Source organism: Anolis sagrei, chromosome 2 (genome assembly GCF_037176765.1).
Source record: "Anolis sagrei isolate rAnoSag1 chromosome 2, rAnoSag1.mat, whole genome shotgun sequence".
Classification (NCBI taxonomy): Eukaryota; Metazoa; Chordata; class Lepidosauria; order Squamata; family Dactyloidae; genus Anolis; species Anolis sagrei.
In genome coordinates this window covers 81,712,960-81,739,513 of record NC_090022.1, presented here as the reverse complement: position 1 = coordinate 81,739,513, position 26,554 = coordinate 81,712,960, and the positions used below count along the sequence as shown (strand labels likewise).

Sequence of the window (26,554 nt, the reverse complement as noted above, 5' to 3'; positions counted from 1 at the left end):
TGTACCCTGTAAACCGCATTGAGTCGCCTTTTTGGGCTGAAAATGCGGTATAGAAATGAAGCAAATAAATAAATAAATAAATAAATACCATAGAAGGCGGGGGCGGCGGGGCGGGCCTGCAGGAGGCACACCGTGTGGCGAGCCGCGAAGCCGAAGAGGCGCCCGTCCTCGGAGGCGTCGCTGCACCGGCCGCAGTACCAGTTGGGAGAGGCCGGCAGCACTCGCTCCGCGGCGCCTGGAGAGCCCTCCATCTGCTTCGGCACTACTGCTCTCCTCTCCTCTCTCTCTCACGCCTCCGATGCTTCGGTTACCACACGCTGCCGCAAAGTACGCGCCTCACGTGCTGTTGCAAACGCGCCCGCTCGCGGGAAAAACGGTGGCCGCGTGGGGCCAAGCGGCGCGTTCTTGAAGGCCTTTGCCGTAAAGCCCTGAAGGAGGGCTTCCAAAATGGCGGCGCTCTGGGGTGAGTGTGAAGGAAGGTGCTTGCGGTGGCAAAGTGTTTCATAGACGCGATGCCGGATCTGCTTCGCCATCTCAATCAACATCTTACTGTTTATGTTTTTTCTTCTTTCTAGCGGCAGCCCAAACGTGGAGCGTCAGTGGGTGGATTCGGGCAAGCAGGTGAGTCTTCCTTCGTCGGCTGGAAAGGCTTCACAGGAGGGCCAGGTGGCCTGCTGCACTCTAGCCCCCAGGCCCCTTCCACACAGCTAAATAAAATCCCACATTTTCCGCATTGAATTGGAAAATATGGCAGTGTGGACTCAGATAACCCAGTTCATAGCAGATATTATGGAATTTTCTACCTTGATATTCTGGGTTATATGGCTGTGTGGCCTGATTCCTGCTAAAACCCACGAAAGACTGTAATCAACACTACTTTAAAACAGATTCTACATGCCTCTTTGAATGTTCAGTTCTTAGGCATCTGGGGGCTTTTCCACACAGCCATATAACCCAGAATATCAAAGCAGATAATCCACAATATCTGCTTTGAACTGGGTTATCTGAATCCACGCGGCTATATTATCCAGAGCTCTTCCAGGGCCCTTCCACACAGCCATAGAATCAAGGCAGCAAATCTCACAAATATCAAGGCAGCAAATCTCACAATATCTGCTTTGAACTGAGTTATCCGAGTCCACACTCAGATAATATGGGATTCCCTGCCTTGATATTCTAGGACATCAAGGCAGAACATATCACAATATCTGCTTTGAACTGGATTATCTGAGGGCCCTTCTAAACAGCCCTATATCCCAGAATATCAAGGCAGAAAATCCCACGATATCTGCTTTATTTATTTATTTATTTATTTAAAACATTTATATTCTGCCCTTCTCACCCCAAAGGGGATTCAGGGCGGAGCACAGGATATACATGGCAAACATTCAATGCCGGGATACAAATTCACATACAATACATAAACATTAAAAAACATTTATCAAAATATTAAAATACACCATTTAAAACCGTTTTGATCTGGGTTATCAGAGTCTACACTCAGATAATGTTGGATTCCCTGCCTTGATATTCTGGGATATAGGGCTGTGTGGAAGGGCCCCAAATCCATGCTGCTGCTTCAAAGCAAAAAATGTGGAATTTTATTCAGCTGCATGGAAGGAACCCTAGACAGACCCTATAGCCCAGGAGCTGATCACATAGCAAGAGAGCACAGCCACTCCACTGAGGGACCTTCCACACAATCCTATATCCACACTGCACTATATCCCAGAATACCAAGGCAGGAAATCCCACATTTTCAGCTTTGAACTGGAATATATGGGAGTGTGGTCTCAGAGCCCTTTCACACAGCTCTATATCCCAGAATTTCAAGGCAGAAAATTCCACATTATCTAAATGTGGACTCAGGTAACTCAGTTGAAAGCCGATACTGTGGTAGTTTCTGTCTTGATATTCTGAGATATAGGACTGTGTGGAAGGACCCTCATATCACCCAGTTCAAAACAGATATTGTGGGATTATCTGCATTGATATTCTGGATTATATGGCTATGTGGAAGGGCCCCCAGATGCTTAAGAACTGAACATTCAGAGAGGCATGCAGCATCTGTTTTAAAGTAGTGTCGATTAAGGTCTTTCATGGGTTTTAGCAGGAATCAGCCCCCTTCTACACTGCCATATAAAATCCAGATTATCTGATTTGAACTGGATTATCTGGCAGTGTACACTCATATAATCCTGTTCAAAGCAGATAATCTGGGTTATCTGCTTTGATAATGTGGAATATATAGTGTAGAAGGGGCCTCAGTTTCACAAAAATACTTTATTATGCAAATGGGATAAAGACAATAGTCTAGACTCCAGTTGGTTCTTTACAAAAATAAAAAAGCAGTTTCTAAACTAGAAAATTGTCAAATCTTCTAAACTTGGTACAGTGTACTATAGTGTATGTAGTCTTCATATTGGAGGATATTGTCATACAGTTGATGCTCTGAAGTAGTTCTGCTGGCTGTTACTTTCCTGGTACAATGACAATGAAGAAAGCACGTTTCTTTCCTACCACCATCACAGTCTAACTTCACAAATGGATCCTGCCTGCAACCTGTCTGTTACACAAAATATTCTGTAGTCATTTCTCATGTCTACTTTGTGTGCATCTGAGATACTGCATGCCCCCCTTATCAATGGAGTCATTACCCACAATTTCACTTACCTACAGTTCATAAAGCGTTCCATCCACAAATATATTATTGGCCATGTATAGTTAAATACATGGTTTGCCGTTCTCCACAGTTTCAGGTATCCGGGGGGTGGGGGGGGGGGTGAGGGAGACAGAATGTATAACATGCAGATACAGGGGTCATACTATAGTAAAATTTCAAGAAGTTACAGATGTAGTAACTGAATATGATGATGATGATAATTTTTATTTCTATCCGTTGTCTCCCTGTGGGGACTCAGGGCAGTTTGCAACAAACAGTGGCAGACATTCAATGCCGTAAAGTGCAGGTAGAAACAAAAACGAAAACAACAAAAGCAACCATAAAATCAGAGAACATATAAAACATCCATCTTAAGTGGTAATGGGATGGCCTGAATATCCATCAGGACATGATTTAGTATAGTTGAAACAACAAACAAATCTTTGAAAGTTTTCTTAACTTAGTTGGTTTCATCAGTCTCTTGTAGATAACTAGATTCAGCATTACTACAGGTTCTGTGGTTTGCCACGTGTTGATACCCTGGGGGGAGGGCAAGATAATTGCTCTCTGCATCAGCTTTCACAGGTCCCTTCCACACAGCTGTATAAAATCCACATTGAACTAGATTGTGGATTATCTACCTTGATATTCTGGGTTATGTGGCTGTGTGGAAGAGCCCACAGAACAAAATTGAGGAGTATTTGCCATCACAACTATTAGGTCAACTGATCTGAAAAAAATATGGGATCTGATGGAATTAATAGTAGCTTCCATCCTTTGTTGCCTCTGAGGATAAGTACCATCAGGAAATAGGACAGTGGTGGGAAAAATGTGCGTGATTTGCCACAGCCTCTGGGTCTCTAATGTCTTCTAGAAACCTCCAAAGTCCTCTGATGCCAGCAAAAAAATTCATGTAAAACTTGCCTCTGAAAACTCCAAATCATCTCATCAGAATGATAATTTTGGTCCCCTAATCTCCCATTACTCCAAATCCACCAAAATAAAAGGACACATTTCAGCTGAAAGGCAACGTCATGTTAAATCATTTCAAGTCATTGGTGACTTCAGAAGTGATCTCTTCCTTCATACAATTACATCTCCCCAACATATTTAGAAATTGACAGTGCCAGTATTCTGTTAGTGCCAAGACATTATGGTAATCCAGCTTCTCCTAGTGCTGAACAACCTGTAGGGCTGGATTTTTCAGTACATTTACTCCATGAGACATACAATAACATTGAGTTATCCCATGTCAGACTATTTGTCCATTCAGTATTGTCTACTCTCAGGTAAAAGCTCTTAATAGCTCTAAATTCCATGATTTCAAATTTGATGAAATAAGTAGAGAATAGTTAATGTAAGCAGTCGTTTCTTGCTCCTTTTTTGTTTGTCTTTTTATTCTGCTCCTTTATCATTAAGCTGTTATTGATATAAGCATAATTATGTTTTCTTGAGTTAGGAATAATAGAATCAAGTGCTCATTATATCAAGTGAAGACCATTTTATATTTTAAAGAGAAGAAAACCACTTCATAAAAAGAATAGTTTATTTCAGTTGAAATTGATGTCTTGTTAGAGGTTGCTGTTTATTTATCTAAATTTTGCCCCATTGGTTTTTAGTTTCCTTAAAGCTTTCAAAATCAGTATGATTCTAATTAGCATCAATGGTCAGTTTGTATTCCCTTGAGATAAAATTTCCTTCATATACAGAAAAAGCAAGACTTTTACTCTTCTAAGGCCTGGTCTTGCTTTAATCTGGAATATTACCTCCTGCTGTCTCAGGACCTCTTTGAATTTTTATGTGTCTTTCATTACTGTTTTCAAGCTGTCCTGTGAAGTTATCAAAGAACAGTAATTGGGACTTGAAACAGTGGCATTAACAAGTGGCTTAAGCTCTGCAGTTAGGAGCTATGACTAGACATTTTCATTCTATCTCTGTTCCCTTAATTAATGTTCACAGTCCCCAACCACATAATTCTCAAGCCAGCATCAAAGGGAAAAACACAAAGTTATACATTTATGTAGTGAACTTTAATTGAAAACTAGCAATGAGTGAAGTGAAAACATATGTAAGAGAACTAGTTATTCATGTGTTAGAACAGAAACAATTAAGGAATGTGTGATGTTTATTTTGGAATTATTTATGGATTGCAGTCTACTTTTTTGACCAAAACCAGCTGAAATCTGGGTGAAAGGCAGAGAAGAATGCCAATTTAGATTGAAGTAGAACATGAACCTCAGCCTTGAGTGGCCCTTCCTTAAATATAAATATGTTCAACGGTTGAAAGCCATATGGTATTGCATATATCCGGCCTTTGAATGAATAAAATCCCACATTATCTGCTTTGATTGGGGATGTATGGCAGTGTGGACTCGGGCCCCTTTCACACAGCTATGTAACCCAGAATATCAAGGCAGACAATCCCACAGTATCCACTTTGAACTGGGTTATCTGAGTCCACACTGCTGTATATTCCATTTCAAAGCAGAAAAGTGGGATTTTATTCAGCTGTGTGGAAGGGGCCTCAGATATTCCAGTTCAAAGCAGATATTGTGGGTTTTTCTGCCTTGATATTCTGGGTTATATGGAAGGGCCCTTAATTTATCAAAGTTTATGCTTTCTCTGAGGTGCTACAATTCCCAGTCTCTGGGAATTGTTCAATATCACACTGTCTTTGAAGATAAAAATTAAAATTTGAAGACTTAAATTGAATGATATACTCCAAATATTTCAGTTAGTTCACAATACATCTGCTAGACTGCAAACTGGGAATAGGAAGTATAAGCATATTATACAAATCTCATTGGTTCTTGGACCATTGAGTGGTCTCATCAGTGGATGAAAACTCTGCATTCTTCATTACCTCTGGAAAAAAAATCATTCATTTGGGACTGTGAGAGAGTCACAAACATTTGTGAGTGAAACTGATCCCGATCCAGTTAATATTGTAAAATGTGGGTTGATGTTTCACCAACGTATAGGGAAATAATAATAGTTTTATTTCTTTCCTACCTCTTGTATTTATTTATTATTTATTTGCTTTACTTCTATACCGCCTTTCTCAGCCGAAATGGCGACTCAAGGCGGTTTACATAGTAAAGATTAACACAACAACATCAAAAAGGCAATTAAAAGCACATTATACAAAACATATCAAATCAAAAACAATCATTATCATAAACGTGCGCCTCAGCAATTCCTATGTTCAGTACCATCTTACTGTATTTCATTGCACTACTTAGCCAAACGCTTGTTCGTAAAGCCAAGTCTTGACCTTCCTCCGGAATGCCAGCAGTGAAGGGGCCTGTCTGATGTCCACAGGTAGGGCGTTCCACAGCCGAGGGGCCACCACCGAGAAGGCCCTGTCTCTCGTCCCCGCCAACCGCGCCTGCGATGCGGGCGGGACCGAGAACAGGGCCTTCCCAGACGATCTTAATGTCCTAGTCGGTTCATAGGAGGAGATGCATTCGGAGAGGTAAGTAGGGCCAGAACCGTTTAGGGCTTTATAGGCTAAAGCTAGCACCTTGAATTGTGCCCGGTAGCAGATTGGCAGCCAGTGGACCTGGCGCAGCAGAGGAGTGGTGTGCTCCCTGAGTGCCGCTCCTGTTAGCAATCTGGCTACCGAACGTTGGACCATTTGAAGCTTCTGAGCAGTCTTCAAGGGCAACCCCACTTAGAGAGTGTTGCAGTAGTCTAAGTGGGATGTAACCAGAGCGTGGACTACCGTGGCCAAGTCAGACTTCCCAAGGTATGGGCGCAGCTGGCGCACGAGTTTTAACTGTGCGAATGCTCCCCTGGTCACTGCCGAAACCTGGGGTTCCAGGCTCAGCGATGAGTCCAGGGTCACACCCAAGCTGCGAACCTGTGTCTTCAAGGGGAGTGCGACCCCATCCAACACAGGCTGTAACCCTATACCCTGTTCGGCCTTGCGACTGACCAGGAGTACCTCTATCTTGTCTGGATTCAATTTCAATTTGTTCGCCCTCATCCAGACCGTCACAGTGGCCAAGCACCGGTTCAGGACCTGGACAGCCTCCTTAGTAGCAGGTGGAAAGGAGTGACAGAGTTGGACATCATCTGCGTACAGATGACACCGTACCCCGAAACTCCGGATGATCTCCCCCAGCGGCTTCATGTAGATGTTGAACAACATGGGAGACAGTATTGAGCCCTGAGGAACCCCACAAGACAAAGGTTGTGGGGTTGAACAGGAGTCTCCCAGTAACACCTTCTGAGACCGACCCTCTAGGAATGACCGGAGCCACTGCAAAACAGTACCTCCAAGACCCATCCCCGCGAGGCGTCCCAGAAGGATACCGTGGTCGACGGTATCGAAGGCCGCTGAGAGGTCCAACAGCACCAACAGGGACACACTCCCCCTGTCGAGCTCCCGGCGCAGATCATCCACTAAGGCGACCAAGGCTGTCTCGGTACCATGTCCCGGCCTAAAGCCAGACTGTGCCGGATCAAGATAATCCGTGTCTACCAAGAATACCTGGAGTTGTGAGGCCACCACACGTTCCAAGACTTTGCCCAAGAAGGGGAGATTGGAAACTGGCCGATAGTTGTCAAATTGAGTGGGGTCCAGTGATGGTTTTTTCAACAGCGGTTTTATTATAGCTTGTTTTAAGCTCGCTGGAATTATGCCTTCCCGAAGGGAGGCATTAACCACCACCTTTACCCACTCGGCCAATCCCCCTCTGGCTTCCTTCAAGAGCCAGGATGGACAGGGGTCCAGGATGCATGTGGTAGGCCTCATTCCTCCAAGTATCTTGTCCACATCCTCGGGTTTCACCAGTTGAAATGAATCCAATAAAACTGGACAAGCAGATGCTCCAGCTACATCCTCAACTGCTGCCGTTAATAAGGTGTCCAGACCAGAACGGATCAAAGCGACTTTGTCCGCAAAGAACTGAGCAAAAGCATCACAGCGGGCTGCTGAGTTGTCAGTGCTCCTGTCCTGAGCGACGGGATTTAAAAGGCCTCTGACAACTCGAAACAGCTCCGCTGGTCGGTTCTTTGCAGACGCAATAGTAGCCGCAAAGAAAGATTTCTTTGCGGCCTTTATTGCCACGGCATATGCCCTTAAGAAGGACACAAACCGTGTTCGGTTTGGCTCGCTCTGATCCGAACGCCACACGCTCTCTAGTTCCCTCTTCTTTCGCTTCATCACTGCCAACTCCTCGTTGAACCAAGGAGCTGGTTTAGCTCGGCTACTCGAGAGGGGACGTTCCGGAGCAATCGTGTCTATTGCCCTGGTCATCTCCGTATTCCAGAGAAAGACCAGGGCATCAACAGAATCACCAACCGAGGAGGCGGGAAATTCTCCAAGAGCCGTCAGGAATCCATCCGGATCCATAAGCCTCTTGGGACGGACCAGCTTAATGGGTCCCCCACCTCTGCAGAGGTTAGGAGGTACAGTAGCTGGGGACCTTGTGTCCATCTTATTTTCTCAGTATGGTATTTCTAAGGAAAGGTGGAACTCTTGAGTTCCATTAATGTGGGATGCTATAAAGAAAACCGGGAAATCAAGTATAGATGGCTTTCAGTGGAAAGGATTATTAAGGAGTTTTGTCATATTCTAAATTTTATCTTCATCTCTAATATAATTTAACATCTGTAGAAAAATACCAACATATCACAGCTTATTTCCAGTTAATTCCTCTGGAGAAATAACTCTAGAATTTAATTTCTTTTATTGGTTACTCCTCATACAAATCTAACTAAAGTGGCTTTCTCCCTTTTGACCTTATACGTAGAAGACAGTATGGGCTTTAATCTGTAAAACAGGGCTTTCTTTTCTGATGATTATTTATACATGTGTGTGTGTTTTTAAAACTTTTTAAAAGATTTGAATAAATTGGAATAATTTTAAGGCTATTAGCTGCATTTTGCCTTAAAGGCCATGGTAAACTAGAAAGCAATAAATAAAACATTTTTTAAAGTTAAAGAGGAGACTAGAGTGGATTTTGTCTATGCTGCTTATTCTAAGAAGTCAAGTCCTAAAAGTCCTAAGAACTAACACTGCCCCCAGAGTGCTATTCTTGGTACAAAACAGGTCAAAAATGCAACAAATCAATAAGAACAGGCCAGCTTTTCATGCTCAAATAGCGATGTGAATAATAATAATAATAATAATAATAATAATAACTTTATTTTTTAAAATAAAATATTTTCTGAAGACCCAGAACATAAATGTACACACTGAATTTAGACATCCTTCCAATTTAAAATATAACACAAACTTTCATATTTGAGAAAGTTACAAATAAATAGTTCTTCTGGAAAAGAACTATCACAAGTGAGATTGGCAGGGATGAGGAGCAGGGCCTTTTCAGTGGTGGCCCCTCACCTATGGAATTCACTATGGAATTAGAGCAGCGACATCACTCCTTTCCTTTAGAAGGAAATTAAAAACATGGATTTGGGACCAGGCGTTTGGGCAATCTGGCAGATAAATAAAGGACTACGACGACGGATAGGAATAGACAATGTGGAATGAAGTATGGACTCTGAGTTGGCGAACGCTGAGCATGAGATTGGTTTATTGATTGTGATATATATTGATTGTTTTAATTGTTATAACTGTTTAACTGCTGTTTTTATATGTTTTTGTATTTTTGTGTAGGCATTGAATTGTGCCTATTTGTAAGCCGCCCTGAGTCCCCCCTCGGGGGTTGAGAAGGGCAGGGTATAAGTACACGAAATAAATAAAAAATTAAAAAAATATTGTCTTTTCTTTTAGGCAATATCAAGATTCAGTAGTATTGTTTTTAAAATTACTTTTGTCCCATGGTCTCTCAGATATGTTTTACAGAAATATTTGAGAAGGAATGTTCAGAATACATTGACAGCAATACAGTACAGGCAGATATTTATTTGCCCTATCGTTTGTCTTGTATTTCTGTTATAAACAGCCTGGAGCACTAGAGGGTGCTATCATACAGAGTTTGTGATTTACAGATGTTAACTCTTATAAACTTTCCAGGATTGGAAACAGATTTTGGTCTTAAAACAATAGACAATTCCCTAATATTAATTCCAGTACTCTTGGACTTAAGGCACATGTTTCTTAGAAATCAATTTGATTCCTACTCCATGGCTTTGTTTGGAATTGAAAAGATGTTGGTTCACAGCTTATATAAGTGGATCAAAGTGGGTCTGAAGGGTCACATGAGCTGGTCCCAGTAGTTTTCTACTTGGCATTGAATCATTTTTCTCTTTTAGGTGCTATGAGCTTTCAAGGAGCCCTGCCCTGAGTACTTGTGTAGAGTTAAAAACATCAAGGAAGTTACATAGTATCGTTTTTGTAGAAAAACGCACTTTGAGAAAATGCCATACAGGTTTTAAAGTGCTGCTTGCTGGGGCAGTGTACATGATTATATCAATTAAAAATTAATTTAAACTTATTCCCTGCATATTTTATTCAAATCTTTTCAGACTTGTACAACTATTGCCAAAAATATAACACCACCCACAAGATAGTGTAGGGATTAGTGCACTGATCCTGAGGTATGAAGAGATAACTTTCTTCCTTTAGGGAGGGAAAAAATAGTGCACGGTGTAATGAATCCCTTAACAGCGCAGATTGCTTACTATAGTGAAGAGGGAAATGTGGCGATTCAATTGAATGCAATAGAGTGGTTTATAAAGGAGGTAAGAAAAAGAGGATAAAGATATTTTAAAAAATAGAAAAAATAATTTTATTTCTTTGTTCTTAATGAAAAGTTATTTTTAGCTCTCATCCTAGCTGATGGGGCATTTTAATATGCCAGAGTAATATTTTGTTTCAGAATTCATGCAGAGGCAGACCTACTCAGTAGAAATTTTGTGATGTTATCATCTCAAGAGCTTTCAACATTGTCTCCAAGTTACATACTTCTTTTCTTCATGGGCAAAAAACAGCTGAGATGAAAAATATCCCAATAGATCAGTTCCATTTTGCTTTCTGGTACCTTTACTGGTCCCTCGATCCAATAGCTATTTATTAAAGGACTGCACTGTGAATGCTGTGTATGGGACTTTCTTTGTCCATATTCTAACCTTGGACCCTCAGCCTTTTAAACTCGCAGGGACCCTGTGTTTTGGATGTTGTCATAAAACTTGCACACACCGCTGATCTTTCCTTTTAATTTAATAAATAGTAAGTTAGCCTAATGAATGATGAAGGGATTGTTTGCACAGTTGTCTTATCTATGCCACCAATAAATGCAGAATAATATTATGGTCACTGTGTTTGTGATTAATGAATTGGAATAGGGCAAACAAAGTGAACCTTAATTCAGACAAGACAAGCCAGGAAGCACATCAGGGAACAAGGGCTCATCTTCTCAATGATGGAGTTACACTCCTCCTAAAACCTCACTTTTCATCTTGTCTTTCAGGCTATTAGCATCTTCTGGTGCTCCTCTTTTCTGTAATGTTCATACAAGTGCATCTCTTGGGAATTTGGGAAGATGGGAAAAAAAGAATAGTGTTGTTTATCCCCCACAGCAACCAGGAGAACCTCGAAGACCTGCAGTAAGAACTTGTCTAAATCTCTTTCTTATATATTATGTATTCTGTAATTGCAGAGCTTGTACTTAACCACATAGCCCAATTTTATAAAGTCATTTCCAAAGGTTGCAACACTACATTTGCTTTAAATCCATAGGATTTAAAGCACAATACATATGTGAAAAAGTACCATGGGACCCATTGTATGATGCAAACAGACCTCTTGCTGTCATCTGTGGTGTTTCATCAGTGAATTGTGTCAGAAGTGTGGAGAAACGAGGGGAACTGCAGCCGGGAGAAATAGTCTTCTGAGCTTCTGATGTGCCTGGAAACAGAAGAAAGGACTTAAAAACACTTGGGATGGGATCAGTCAGATTTGCCTGTTTTAAATCATTTCAGTGACATAGAGGAATGGACGTTCTTAAGAACAGTATAGTGGGCCTATACTCACTATACTGTTCTTAAGAACAGTATAGTGAGTAATGGGATTGAGAGAGAAAGTAAAGTATCCCAGAAGTGATGTCTGCCTTAAAATGATACCTCGGGTCTTTAGAGTAATGGGATTGAGGGAGAAAATAAAGTATCCCAGATGTGTCTGCCTCTTGTCCAATGAAGTCCTAAGAGGCCGCCAGTTAAGCACTCATGCCCTCTTGCATGACCATGTCCATCAGAGTTAATTGTCACAACTTCATATGCCAGGGTATAACAAATATCATCTTTAAATTTTTCCAGAATAAAGTAATGAGCCACCTGGCATCGCCTAATAAATAACAAATTAAGAGTCTCTCAGGGACCTCTGCATTGTCTCATTTTTAAAAAGCCCACAAGGGCTAATACTGGAGTCTTTCTGAATTGCTGATGAGTAATACAATTTCTTTCAGAATAAATTATATTCCAGGATTAAGATATTTTATTACAAAATCACCATATGTCTTGAAAGGAACCTTTAATTGTATAGCTTCACTGGCAAAGAGAGGATAAAGTGTGATTTGTATATTAGAGTTGCACTGGAATGAGATGCCATTTTATATATAAATGTATGCATTTCCCTTATGAAAGTAATTGCATTTTTAAAGGAAAACTCACTCAATGTACAATACATTTTTCTTATCTAAAGAACTATCCCACTCATTTCCTATACTCTTCTGAGACCATCTGATGGATCCATCTCAAAATCAGTAAGACTACTGTTAAGTTAAATTCCTTAACATAGTGATTCACTCTGTCAGAATTTCACATGGGTGATGTCCATTAAGTTTGTGTTTTAATGTGTGGTTGTTTGATAAAAGTATAAACATGATGCCATGAAGGCTGTAGGATTGTTTTTCTAATAACTATTCCACTTGTGAAAGCCTTGCTGTTGACCCAGTTGCCTCCTTTGGTGGTATATATTGTGTCATGTGGCTGAATAAGTATCCACACTTGGAGGGCTGTATGTGCTATTAGTATTCAGTATATGTGCTCCTGTCTAATGCAAATGCTAACTGTTTGAGCACATTGACCTCAATCCAGTTGCTAGTTCCAGCTAGAACAGACATTGATTCAGTTTCAGGATAGTAAGTGGCCATATATATTCCACTTGTTCAATGGTCATTGCTGGTTGACGCTAGTAATTTGATTTAGGTGCAGGGAGGAATTTATAGGAGTAGGGCCTAATTTTCACCCCCAAGGTTGTGTCATAGCACACTGGAATGATGTCACATTGCATCTGTTCACCATTTATAGCCACAGTAAAGAATGCAGAGTCAAGCCATTGAATGTCTATGTTGTTTTTTGGGATGTGGGACAACCTTTAAATGCACTATAATGTTTATTTTCTGCTTATCAATATATGTATTTTTATGGCATCGAATTGTGCCGACTGTGTATGCTGTCCTGAGTCGCCTTCGGGCTGATATGGGCGGGATAGAAATAATGTAAATAAATAAATGAATAAATAAACCTGGGAGGGATCACTTGGGGAAAAAATGGTTAGGGGCTTTGAGAAACTGCTCGAGGGATTAAGTTTGCAAACGTTTGGGCCACACACAGTAATTGCAAATAATGTTCTTTTCTTTTGCTCTTTGCTAAGCAAAACAATTACTGAATCTTGACTAAGCCCAAAAGTGTAACACTGTTTTAAGCATGCAGCAAATAAGCCTTGTTCATCCCTCAGTGTGCTAATGCATTATTTTTTTCTGGCCTAAATTTCATTCCAATCACATCATTACTTCTACTCCCTTTAGGCGGGTTTATGATTTAACCTTTATTTAGACAACTTGTATATGGAATTAGGATATAAAATGTTAAAACAAAATATTTTCAGCCACTGCAGGGAAGAACTGCCACTTTTTAAATGGCTTGAAATTACTATCCAGCAGCATATGTATGGAAAAGTTTGGGAGACTTGTATGAAGGCTCTCTCACATTTTCCTGCCAGTATAGTAATCTTAGTCTTTCAAATTTTTTACAACTTTTCTTTACTTTAAAATAATGAATTTACTGTCAAACAGTTTAGCTTGTTGCTAAGCTCAGCTAAAATGAAAAATGGCTATGCTGCAGACAAATATAGTATAATTTTAAAAAGCGTTCGTCATTTTGTCTTCCGTGCACACTTATCAGCTCTGCCAGCAATATGATTTGAAGTATATGTGCTCCATTTCTGAGCAGTGAAGTGTGCATGAAACTTCAGTTACTAGATGATTAATGTGCCTCTGTGAATTTTTATTCTCTTTTAAAATGTGTTTTCTTTTCTTTTGAATTTAAAATTCCATTGGTGTTCAGTAGCTGGCCTTAATTTTTGCTTTGGCTGGAGCAATAAGAGTGATCAGGACTTATTAGTGTCACTCTTAATCACATATATGCAGAGGTATTATCCTATATTGAAGTGTATCTCGCCTGTGCATTCTGCATGAAGCGAGACTGCGAATGCTTGTAGTTTTTGAATTCTGGAAGAGTGGGCTAATCTCAAGCTTCTTCCTTCTCTCCTGATATAAAGAGGCCACTGATACTCATTGATTGCAAGAGGAGCAGAGCCTAAGTAGGTGGGGAAAAACATACAGATTCCATGTACATTGTTTCATTGCTGAACTGAATAAATGTAGAGCTCTTTGACCACTTGCAGACACCAGCAGTCTTTTTATTGTTGCCTTAATGCAACATATGAAGACACTATCATAGGGTTGTCTTGGCAAGATTTATTCCAAGGACATTTGCTTACTCTTACGGCACATCTACACTGACCATTTAATACAGTTTGAAGCCATATTGAGAGTGTGATGTATACTTAAGGGATGCTATGAATGTGTGCTGCAGCCCACTTTAAGCTCTTTAAACCAGGATAAGCAAAGTCAGGGCATCCTCCAAAATAGATGTACATTAGCACACTCCAGTGTAAACCACATTACACTGTGAAAATAACTCTGCAGAATGAGAACCACTGCGTGGACACCTGGAGTGCTCCCACTGAGGGGGAGTTTTGGGGGGGGGGGGAGCCCCCATTCTTCTGTTAACCCATGGATCATGCAGATCCCGGAATCGGTGGTGTGTAAGCACTATCCAATCCCCAAACTAATTCCAGGACTTGCAGTATAATCATCTGTGCACCAAAATTGCTTGCTTCTATGCTGATTTCACTCTGGCTCAAGTTGTCAGTGTAGATGTTCTCTCTGGCTGAGAGAATGTGACTTGCCCAAGTAGGTTTCCATGGCTGAGTGGGAGTTTGAAGCCTAATTTCCCAGAGGCCACACTCTGAACTACCATGTCATACCGATGGTGGTAACCACCTGGTTCTCAACTGTACTTTCAAGGGAGGGGAAATCATTTCATCTTAACTGGTATAGTTAGGAATGTTTTTGTTTATTCATTGATGTATGTATACATGCAGCATTGAATTGTTGTTCTTGTAAGGCCGCCTTGAGCCCCCTTCGGGATTAAGAAAGGCAAGATACAAGTATGGTAAATAATACACAGGACGATGAGTTATAATGCATTTGAGTGAACAAATGTTCCCTCTGTTCAATGTGAAGCAGCATTCAATTTAACTGAATCATTGTAAAGTCACACTTGATCAGCACTTAAGGGACCATAGCTATGTGGCAGTGTACATAACTTTCATATAGCAGATTCCAGATCCCTGACATGTCCAGTTAAAAGGATATCTGATAACAGGAAAGTTTGTTTTGAGATTCCGGAGAACTGCCTTCAATCCAATTAGACAGTATTGGGGTAGATTGCCCAGTGACCTGACCTCTTGAAAGATATGTACAATTAGCAAAGTGGTATGTTATTATTTGCTGCCAACTAGGTCCTCCAGTTGGTGGATTTATAAGAAGTGTTAATTGTTGACCATGATATTAGTAATATATTAGAGTTGGGTTTCTAAGCTTTCCTCTTCTCTTGTGCATATTCCTCACAATATTTTTAATTGAAGAAGGAAGGCATTCTAGTTTCCAGCAATAATAACTTGATATATTCAGTTCATTGCTGTTCAATAGGATTTTTTTTGTCATGTCAGGAGAGACTTGAGAATCTGCAAGTCACTTCTGGTGTGAAAGAATTGGCCGTCCACAAGGACGTTGCCCAGGGGACGCCTGGATGATTTGATGTTTTATCATCCTTGTGGGAGGCTTCTCTCATATCCCCGCATGAGGAGCTGGAGCTGGTAGAGGGACCTCATCCGCCTCTCCCCGGATTCGAACCAGTCCTGCCGGCACAGGGGTTTAACCCACTGCACCACTGGGGGCTCCTTCAGTAGGATAAAATACAGTAACTTGTTTCTCAAACTGTATTGGTTCTGCTGGACCTCTCAGCAGCCTTCAATACCGTTGACCATGGTATCCTTCTGGATCACCTCACAGGAATGGGCCTTGAGGATACTGTTCTGCAGTGGCTCCAATCCTTCCTAGAGGGACGTTCCCAGAAGGTGTTGTTGGGGGACACCTGCTCAGCCCCACAGCCATTGTCCTGTGGGGTCCCGCAGGGATTAATACTGTCTCCCATGTTGTTTAACATCTACATGAAGCCGTTTGGCGAGATCATCTAGAGTTTTGGAGCTCGATGTCATCTGTACGCAGATGATGTTCAACTGTGTCACTCCTTTCCAGCTGCTACTAAGGAGGCTGTTCAGGTCTTGAACCAGTGCTTGGCAGCTGTGACAGTCTGGATGAGGCAAACAAATTGAAATTGAATCAGACTAGACAGAGATACTCTGGGTCAGTTGCAAGGTCAAACAGGGAATAGAGTTACAGCCTGTGTTGGATGGGGTTACACTCCCCCTGAAAATTCAGGTTCCCAGCTTGGGAGTTCTCCTGGACCCATTGCTGAGCCTGAAACCTGAGGTCTCGGCGGTGGCCAGGGGAGCATTCGCACAATTAAAACTTGTGCGCCAGCAGCGCCCGTACCTTGGGAAGTCTGACTTGGCCATGGTAGTCCACACTCTGGTTACATCCCGTAAGGACTACTGCAATGTGCTCTACGTAGAGTTGTCTTCGAAGACTGTACAGAAGCTTCAAGTGGTCCAATGGGTGGGAGCCAGATTGCTCAGTGGAGCAGCGTTCAAGGAGCATACAACCTCCTTGTTACGCCAGCTTCACTGGCTGCTGGTTTGCTACCGAGCACAATTCAAAGTGCTGGCTTTAACCTATAAAGCCCTAAACAGTTCCAGTCCAGCTTACCTGTCTGAATTTATCTTTCCCTTTGAACCATCTAGGAGTTTAAGCTCATCTGGGGAGGCCCTGTTCTTGGTCCTGCCTTATTCGCAGGCGCAACTGAGAGATAGGGCCTTCTCATTGGTGGCCCCTTAGCTGTGGAACTCCCTCCCTAGGGATATTAGATCAACCCTTTCCCTCCTGACCTTCCGCAGAAAAAGTGAAAACATGGCTTTTCGAATAAGCCTTTGGGAACCTAGTGCAATAGATAAACATGGAACTATGTGAAATCGAATACTGGAACAGCTTAGATGCTGTTTTTGGATAATGAGGCTAATAGTGAAGGTAGTGGGTTTATATGTTTTTAAAGGTTTTAATGTATGTATTTTATAATTCTTTTTAAAATGTTTATTGTAATTTTACATTGTTTTAATGGCATCGAATAGCTGCCTATGTTGTAAAACCTCCTTGAGTCACCTTCGGATTTGAGACAGGTGGGGTAGAAATATTGTAAATAAACAAATAAATAAATAAAGTATTGTAATTATAATTCTGTCTGAAAATACAGTTTGAACATAAAACTTTTCTTTTCAGGAAATATATCACTGTCGAAGGGAGATCAAATACAGCAAGGACAAGATGTGGTACCTGGCAAAATTGGTAAGAAGAGTAATTGTAAGCTTTATTTTTTAGGAATATATAATGTTTTCTGCTGTGTATGTGTATGCTGGTGCCCAGTGTAAAATGCTTTACAGAAACACAGGATAGAATATTATTTGAGTCAATTTTAAAGAACCTGGATGATACTGTATATTTTTCTTTTCTTTTTGTCCAAGTAAAAATTAAACGAGGATCAGTTAGATAAGACAAATTTCCAACTGGAACACATGAAGTACTAAAAATTCAAGGAATTGTAGATTGCATAGATTTCCTCCTAAGGTATTCCTGAATCCAAGGCAGGAGTCTTTTCAACAGTCAGGTAAGGTTCCCTTCCGCAGTGCTGAGTATAGACCACTTCTCTTCATACAAGAGGAATGCTAGTTATAAGCACATTCTTGGATCTGGTAAATATACATTTCATTGTAAAGCCAATTCACTACTTGGTGTTTATCTCAGAATATATATCTCTTTTTGAAAAACTTCTGTATAATTATAATGTTCCTTCAAGTTGATTCAAGTTTCACTTGTGGGATTGTCTTGATAGGATTTATTTGTTCAGTGAAGGATTGCTGCTGCCTTTCTCCAAGGCTGAGATAATTTATACAGTAACAATTAACTAAACTGAGGTAAACCTCAAGTTACATCTTAGGAAGTCGACCTAGTCAATGAAACCTTAGGCTACCAGCTTTGTTCTCTCAGTCTCTAAGTTGCAACTATGTAAACTGTAACATATTTGTCTGTAAGTTGATAAACTGATGTTCATTCTGAGTTTTGTGTCACTAAACAAATGCCACTTATTTGCACTTCTTGATTTCTGTTTTCATTTAAGATACGTGGAATGACCATTGATGAGGCACTAGCTCAGCTGGAATTCAGTGATAAAAAAGGAGCAAAAGTAATCAAAGAGGTATGTTGTCAGTTACTTGTAGAATTTGTTTTCCTGTCTGCTAAGCATGTGCACGAACTATTCTGAAGTCTTGTCATTTAAATAAATGCAGAATTCTTCTATATCATACATCCCTCATGTCTTCTTTCAGTATTGCACTTGTTTTATTTTAAAAATCAATTAAGGATGAGCATTTAAAACTAAAATATGAAAATATTATTGTACACATGCCTCAAAGGTTTGCTGGAAAGCTTGGCAGAAAAAATGTTTTCTGGAACTGGTTAAAAGCATTAATGTAGGGACCAAATGCACTTAATATTGGGGAAGCTGCCCTTCACTGGTACATAGCCATTGAGAAGGCCCTTTCTCTTGTCCCATTCAAACATGGTTCCATTCTTGATAGAACCGCAGGAAGAGCCTGTCCTTATATTTAGAAAGCAGGCAGGTAGTTTCTGATCTGTTTGGTACCTGAGTCATTACTTACATAGGTTATGCACATTTTCCTTTTGAACTTATGAAATTTGAGCAAGCTGAATGAATGTAAGATAGATCTGTATAAATTAAATCTTTATGACTGAAACTTGAATATTTGCATTAAACAGTAACATTACGTTTCTACTTGAAAATTGTTTGGAGGCTAGAAAAATTATGAAGTGGTGGTAAAACTGATAAGAAAGATAGTGTAGGGGACAAGGCAAAATCTGTACATCACAAGTGTTGAATCTGACTCAGCACATAGAAGATGTTTTTTAAAGGCAGCAGATTACAGGAGCTGTCTTCGTAGACCTGTCAGCAGCTTATGACACTGTAAATCATCGCCTTCTCCTGAGAAAAACTTATAATATCACAAAGGACCACCACCCCACCTGCTTCATAGGAAATCTGCTACAAAACAGGAACTTTTTTTTGTTGAGTTCCAGGACCAGAGAAACAGATAGCAAAAAGAGTAGAACGGCCTACCTCAGGGGAGCGTGCTCACTTCATCAATGTTTAACATTTACACAAATGATCAGTCACTGCCAGAAGGAAAAGAGAGTTTCATCTATGCTAACAATGTGTCATCAGCACCAGGGAGCTTTGAAATGGTTGAACAGAAGTTCGCCAAAGCTTTAGGTGCTCTTACGGACTATTACAGAGAAAACCAGCTGATTCCTAATCCATCTAAAACACAGACGTGTGCTTTTCATCTTAAGAACAGACAAGCATCTTGAGTCCTGAGGATTTCCTGGGAAGGAATCCCACTGGAACATTGCAGCACACCCAAATACCTGGGAGTTACCCTGGACCATGCTCTGACCTACAAGAAGCATGCCTGAATATCAAGCAAAAAGTGGGTGCTAGAAACAATATCATATGAAAGCTGACTTGCACATCCTGGAGATCACAACCAAATACAATGAAGACATCTGACCTTGCGCTTTGCTATTATGCTGCTGAGTACACATGCCCAGTGTGAAACATTTCACTACATGAAAACAGTTAATGTGGCTTGTAATGAGACATGCCGCATCATCACAGGATGTCTGTGCCCTACACCACTGGAGAAATTATACTATTTAGCTGGTATTGCACCACCTGACATCCTCCGGGAAATAGCAACCAATGATGAAAGGACCAAGGCAGTGACATCTCTGGCCCATCCCCTGTTCAGATATCAGCCAGCATGCCAACACCTTAAATCAAGAAATAGTTTCCTAAGATCTACAGAGATACTTGCAGGAACTCCTCAGCCAGCGAGAGTCCAAAAGTGGCAGGCTCAAACCCGGAACCTCAATCCATGGCTGATACTAAATGAGAGACTCTCTCCTGGGCACACAGAAAACTGGGTGACTTGGAAGGTGCTAAACAGACTGCGCTCTGGCCGAGCCAACCTTAAGAAATGGGGCCACAAAGTGGAGTCCACAACTTGCAAGTGTGCAGAAGAGCAAACCACAGACCACCTGTTACAATGCAGTCTGAGCCCTGCCACATGCACAATGGGGGATCTTATTATAGCAATACCAGAGGCACTCCCAAGTGGCCAGCTACTGGTCAAAGAACATTTAGTATAATGCCAAGTTTTTTAAACTTTGTGTTTTTTAAATACATTACAGTTGTACCTTCATTTCTGATATGATAAATACCAAACAGATGTTGGACTTGGAAAATGTAGCCTCTGAGTTTTACAATGGTGGCACAAAATGAGAAATAAATATTTGATTCTTCTTTGGGGCGGCAGAAAAAGGTCAGTTCGACTAGAATGAAAATCTGACATAGAGGAAAGTTGAGCAGAGAATAAACAAACAGAAAACCTTGAGGCAAAGAAGTTGAGGGATGCAGCCTAAGTAATGGAATGAAAAATGTCAGAAGAAAGGAACAACAGAAAAAAGAATTGAGGCAACTGAAACTAATCAGAAATTGATCTTTGAGATGGAATAAATCTTCCAACAATTAATGTGAAAATGATCAAATAATAGAATAACCGCAGAAATAGGACAATGAAGAAAGTGACATGAAAAACATTTGCTTCTCTAGGTGGCAGAGACAGGGACCAACAGTAGGTGGCAGAGGTGTGGAACTAAAGTGAAGAAAGGAGGAATGTGGCTGGTTTTTATGACATTCTTCCTCAACCTGATGGCTTTCAGGTGTTTTGAACTTCAGCTTCCTTTATCCCCACCTGACATAGTTATTGGTTAGAGATTATGGGAGTTGAAATCTAAAACAGTGCTAGCTGGGTCATTGGTTTCTTAAAATACAGTGGATTTATAGAGAACCTATATGTTCTCTTGTGTTGCTGTTTCTTGTCCACACTGAAATAGCACTAAATAAATCTACTTTAATTTGCAAATGCCATCAATTCCTCCTTAATTGTAGTTGATGTGCATTGTTACTATATGTGGGTGTTAATTTATCATAGAGATTTTCTTTCCATTCATATGAGTGCTGAATGTTGGGCTTCTCATTTTTTTGTGGGGTGGGGGTGGGGGGGAGTATTTGTACTTAGAAGAGTTTGAATAAAACAATATGTGCATTGTCCTAAGGATAAACTGAACAAAATATGACTTAGTTCTGTGATATGAAAGAGAAAAATATATGCAGGTCCTTTCCCTAAAATGGATGCATTCCTTTACCTCTTTATATATAAATATAAGGAGCTATTACAGAACTCTTGAGATTAAAAACTTGGCATCATTGACTTGATATCATTTTTTATCTTTCATTGTAGGTCCTTCTGGAAGCCCAAGAAATGGCAGTGAGAAAATATAATGTAGAGTTCAAATCCAACTTACACATTGGTAAATTGTTTGTTTATTGTTATAGAAAAACTAATTGCAATCTAAAATAGTAACAGTATGAGCCAGTTTAGAACTTTAACTGATGGCCCTGCGTTTCCATGAAGATGGGCTCACAAAACCCATCAGAAGGGGTTTAAACTGAGTTGTGTGGGGGAGCATGACAGTGTTCTTGGGAACAGTAGTTTATCAAGGGTTGGACAAACAGAAAAACTACTAAGCAGTGAGAGGACAATAATCTCAACCAGCGAGGAACAATGTCCCATGGCTTTACATGTCTCTACACGAATGCACAGAGCAGGGAAAATAAACAAGGTAAACTAGAACTCTTAGCACAACAAAGCAGTTACGATGTAATAGGCATAACTGAAACTTGGTGGGTTGAGTCCTATAATTGGAATGTAGTATTGAAGGGATATAACTTTTTTCAGAGAAACAGATCAAACAGGAGAGGGGGTGGATTAGCATTATATGTCAAGAAAGAGATGCAGGACTTACATCCTGGCAACCAGGGTGAGAATCTTTGGACTTTTATTTGAAAATAAAACATTAATTACATGAACCCTGCATTCCTGTATCTGTATGTTAGTCCTGGTTTTTTATGCTTTATTTTTAAGAAGACTTGTGTCGTGACCCACAGAACACAGAATGTCTTAAACAGCAGTTGAGGTGCAAAATAGTAGTATTTTAATGCAAAACAAACTAAATGAGGCACTTTAAGAGTCAGTGCAAACAGTTCAAAGGATGTTTTCAAACAGGAACACAAAATGCTAGATAAGCAGGCTTGAATTGCAGCCAAGAAATAACAAGAGATACGATGGACTAGGAGTAGAATACAAAACAAAACAGTCTTTAAGGGTTTCAAGGCATGGAGCAAAATCCAGTAGGCAAACGCGTAGTCAGTCAGTTCCAAGGGTCAAGAAGCCAGATGTACACTCACGAGCAAAGGTTCCAAGGTCCGGAGCACGGCAGGGAAAACAGGATACTGGGAATCCAAAACAAGATTAGGCACGAAACAACACTTTGTCGTCTGCAAAGGAATAGGTCCCAGAGTGCTCATTTTATTCACTATCAGAAGAATGAGATTCATTGCTTGCATCTGATTCTGCTCCCACAGCTGAAGCATCTACACCACGCCAAGCCTGCCACCTTTGCTCTAGTGCCTGATCCTGCCAATCAGTACTCTCATTCCCATTATCCCTAAAACCTTCAAAATCATCACTTGATGTTGCTTGATTGCAAATGTCTCTAATATTCTGAACCAGAGTCCAGTCTACAGCCTCCTCCAACTCATCCTCACTATCACTGGAGTTATCTGCTGTGTCTCTAAGCCTCTTAGACATAGTGTCACTCTCACTGCCAGAATCACTAGCCACTCTCTTCACTCCCCTGTAATCTGCTTCCATAGCCTCCTCTGGCCTGAATCCTGCAAAGTCTTCTTCATCACTGGGAGCCAGAAAGATGTCACGAATACGTTTCAGCTGGCGCTGATTCTCCTCTGTTTCTGCATCACTCCTTCTTCTTCTCCTATTACTAGTAGTAGGTATGGTGTCAGAATGCTGACTCACAACAACTTGTTTAGAATTGTTGTATAAAGCTGCTCCTCTGATTTTTTTACCTAACCTAGTCTTTTTATTAGCAACACCTTTCAAATATTTATGCAACATTGAAAATCAACATGAAAATCAACATTTTTTATTTTAAAAGTTTAAAATCAATTGTAATCTGATTGGTTTGGAGTATAAACAATTTTTTTTATATTTCTGATTAATTTTTCTGGAAACTCACATAAAAAGGCACGGGATCTTGAAAAAGTGCATGTATTCATCTAATGTATTTTGATACTATGTAAACCAGACATCACAAGTAATAGTGAATGCATCCAGCTTTAATGCTGTTTAAGTTCAAGTACAGATTCCAGAAAGAATATATTACTTTGGCATATAGCAGAGTTAATTGAAAAATTTCCTAGGAGTGTGAGATGTCTGGAACTGCTGCAGTGAAGTATTCCAAGTGCAACTTAATTTATAAGAGTATAAACAATTTTCTGATTAATTTTTCTGGAAACTCACATAAAAAGGCACGGGATCTTGAAAAAGTGCATGTATTCATCTAATGTATTTTGATACTATGTAAACCAGACATCACAAGTAATACTGAATGCATCCAGCTTCAATGCTGTTTAAGTTCAAGTACAGATTCCAGAAAGAATATATTACTTTGGCATATAGCAGAGTTAATTGAAAAATTGGTCTTTAATTTCCTAGGAGTGTGAGATGTCTGGAACTGCTGCAGTGAAGTATTCCAAGTGCAACTTAATTTATTGTCAACCTTATAAAAAGGTTTATTATAAAAAGCAATTTAACCTGCATGTTGCAACTTGAGCACTTCCAGTAATGTTTGCTTTGACCTTATTTACCCCAGCAGTCATATACATGAAAAATGTGTGATTCTGTATAAGACTTAAAAATAATAAACCCATTTTTCACCATTGGCCCATTTCAGTTGTTTGTTACTCATTTTGCTGTGACAGGTTAGCCAGCAGTTTACACTTCACTTTCCAGCAAATTGTCATCTGTCAAGATTTAATTGAGGTAAAAAGGTTCTAAATTAAGTGCATTTAGATCTGGCATTTAGATACAGCCTTCTGACCTCCATATCAAATTGATCCTTTTAACTTTCTGCTTTATAGCTTTTGCCACAGAAAGATCATTTCTCTTTTAAACTTATGATGACAAAAAGCGGTGTAGAAATAGCTTCTACCAAAGGGAGAAATAAAATGTCACTTTCCAATGATTCATAGCTCCTCAAGTGGGCATTCTGGACAAAAGTGACTGACCAGTTTGGTGAATTATGTTTTCTGAGAAAAGACTTGAAAAGGCAGTGAGAGGTCTTACCCGGTTATAGAATAAGAAAAAATTGTGATCTCCTAGATACCCATCATCCTTCATGTTGACTATATTTGTTAGGGTTAATGGAACTTGCAATCTGACCACCTCTGGAGGGCTACATATCGTTATGTCCTGTTTTAGGTGAAATCCTCACTAATAGGATATTGTTGGTTAATGGTAGTAACTTCCATTTTTCTTCTGCTTCCAGATTATGTGGGTCTTATTCTGGGTACTTTACTAAAACCATTTCCATGGCTTTTTTTTTCGGTCTGGAGATGTCAAGGCAGATTAAAAACAAAGAAAGCATTCGTTTAACAGTATGAAAGTTTCCTTAAAAGCAGTGTAAAATACCAACTGGAATAAAGGATATATTAACAGTACAAATATTCAAAATCCAGAAACATTTAAAACACATTTTTTTTAATTCTTGATTCTTCTTTATTAATTTAATACGTATTTCTCTAATGGAGTACTAACCATGGTCTGGTTAAAAGCCTTCAGTACTTTTATAGCATCAGAATCTCCCAAATCCCAGTTCAGTCTCTTAACCACTACACCACACACTTAACATCTGACGTGTCTTTTGCAGACAGGCACACACACATTGTCTTTCCAAAATTTGTGATTGATTTGTTTATTGCTTGTAGTACGTCTTAAGTTTTCATACACATGTTCCCAAAATTCGGACACAAAGAATATTTATCTGATACAAAAGTTCCTTTAACATTTTGCTTCTGAGACAGGCTGTCAGTGGCAGCAGAGGGATGCCAACAATAAACCCTTTCATAAAAGCCAGATCAGAAGCTCTTTTTTCTCCTTCCAGTTGCTGTTCTGTTGGATGTGTCACATCTTGATAGACACACCTTTCTAAAAGGAGATCCATGTCTACTCCTTGTTCTGATTTTGTGACACTGAGTTCTTTTAAAAGTGGAAGCAGAGCTCCATGCATATCTGAAGAGTAAATGATTGATCCTATCTCCTGTACTCACACTGCAACTTAGTCACATATTATAGCCACACACCTTGTCAGCAGTTTAGATACTAAATTTGGGTCCTGAATCATTTTGGTTTTTTTAGTAGTAATATTCACATAATTCAAAGGCATGTCGCAGGCTACAGCTTTTGCTAACATATTGAAGATCCAACCACGAATCTAACTGTTTTGTTTTGATTTATGTGTTCCAGCTGAATCTTTCTCTGGAAAAGGCCACTACTTGAAAAGGATCCGCTATCATGGGAAAGGGTTTTTTGGCATTATGGACAAAGTCAAGTGTCATTACTTTGTGAAATTGGTAGAAGGTCCACCTCCACCTCCAGAACCACCAAAGACTGGCTTTGATCAAGCTAAGGAGTATGTTCAGCAGCTTCGTAACCGAACCATTACTAACACACTGTAACATTCCCCGATGTGTATATTTTTTCCTTTTGATAAATATGTAAATAAAATGCATTACAAGAATTGTTTTTAATTATACTCAGATTACTGAATAGAAACAGAGTGTATGGTGATTAAGGTGGAATGGAAGCCAGTGAACAAGCACCGTGCATCCCAAGCAGAAGATACATGAAAAGGCAGTAGGAACTGGCCCTACTGAACAACTTGCACACTCATTTATTGAGATACTTCCCAGCTTTTACTTTCACTGACAGTTTTACCCATCCTAGTCTTAGAACTGTCTGGGTAGTTTAAGCATATGCTGTGGATGCAGATCAAATAATAGGATATCTATCCTAAATGGCACTTGCATCGACACTGGCATAACTGCATGGACTGATATTTCCTAGATTCTGGTATTTTGAAAGCATAGTGATTTTGATCACTGGTTTGCAACTATAATTGCCACCCTGTAACAGCATTGCCAATCTGAATCATCGAAAAGTTCCCAGTGTGAAGAAAGAGCATATTAACTAATGTTTGTGGTGGAGGATGCAACATGCTGGTTTAGTAGCTTGATGGCAGGCCCCTTAAGACTGTATTTGTGCTCATAGAAGAAAGGCAGAGTAGAAACAGAAAAATCCAACAAGCAAACTCACTCTTTGTCATTTTATATAAGATATGC

General features: G+C 40.1%; 2 protein-coding genes across 4 annotated transcripts in view; one reads left to right on the top strand and one right to left on the bottom strand.

Moving 5' to 3' along the window:
- The window catches only part of GEMIN5 (gem nuclear organelle associated protein 5), a 43,895-nt gene extending 43,546 nt beyond the window's left edge, over positions 1-349 (bottom strand). Inside the window, exon 1 of one of the 2 annotated variants that reach the window (XM_067463660.1) lies at positions 89-349. In XM_067463660.1, the coding sequence (XP_067319761.1) occupies positions 89-251 (163 nt within the window). In that variant the 5' untranslated portion in view covers positions 252-349. The remainder of the gene's footprint in view (positions 1-88) is intronic. The other variant, XM_067463659.1, reaches the window with a different exon arrangement.
- An 11-nt stretch (positions 350-360) lies between these two features.
- On the top strand, positions 361-25,953 carry MRPL22 (mitochondrial ribosomal protein L22). Of its 2 annotated transcripts, XM_060765533.2 has the most exons (7): positions 361-463; positions 576-621; positions 11,047-11,182; positions 17,380-17,445; positions 18,275-18,352; positions 21,537-21,606; positions 25,680-25,953. In XM_060765533.2, exons 1-7 carry the CDS (start codon positions 448-450, stop codon positions 25,889-25,891), a joined length of 624 nt encoding a protein of 207 aa, XP_060621516.2. In that variant the 5' UTR covers positions 361-447; the 3' UTR covers positions 25,892-25,953. The 2 variants fall into 2 exon arrangements, with proteins under 2 accessions (XP_060621516.2, XP_060621517.2); XM_060765534.2 differs by lacking the exon at positions 11,047-11,182 and having other exon boundaries at positions 373-463.
- The last annotated feature ends 601 nt before the right edge of the window (positions 25,954-26,554 follow it).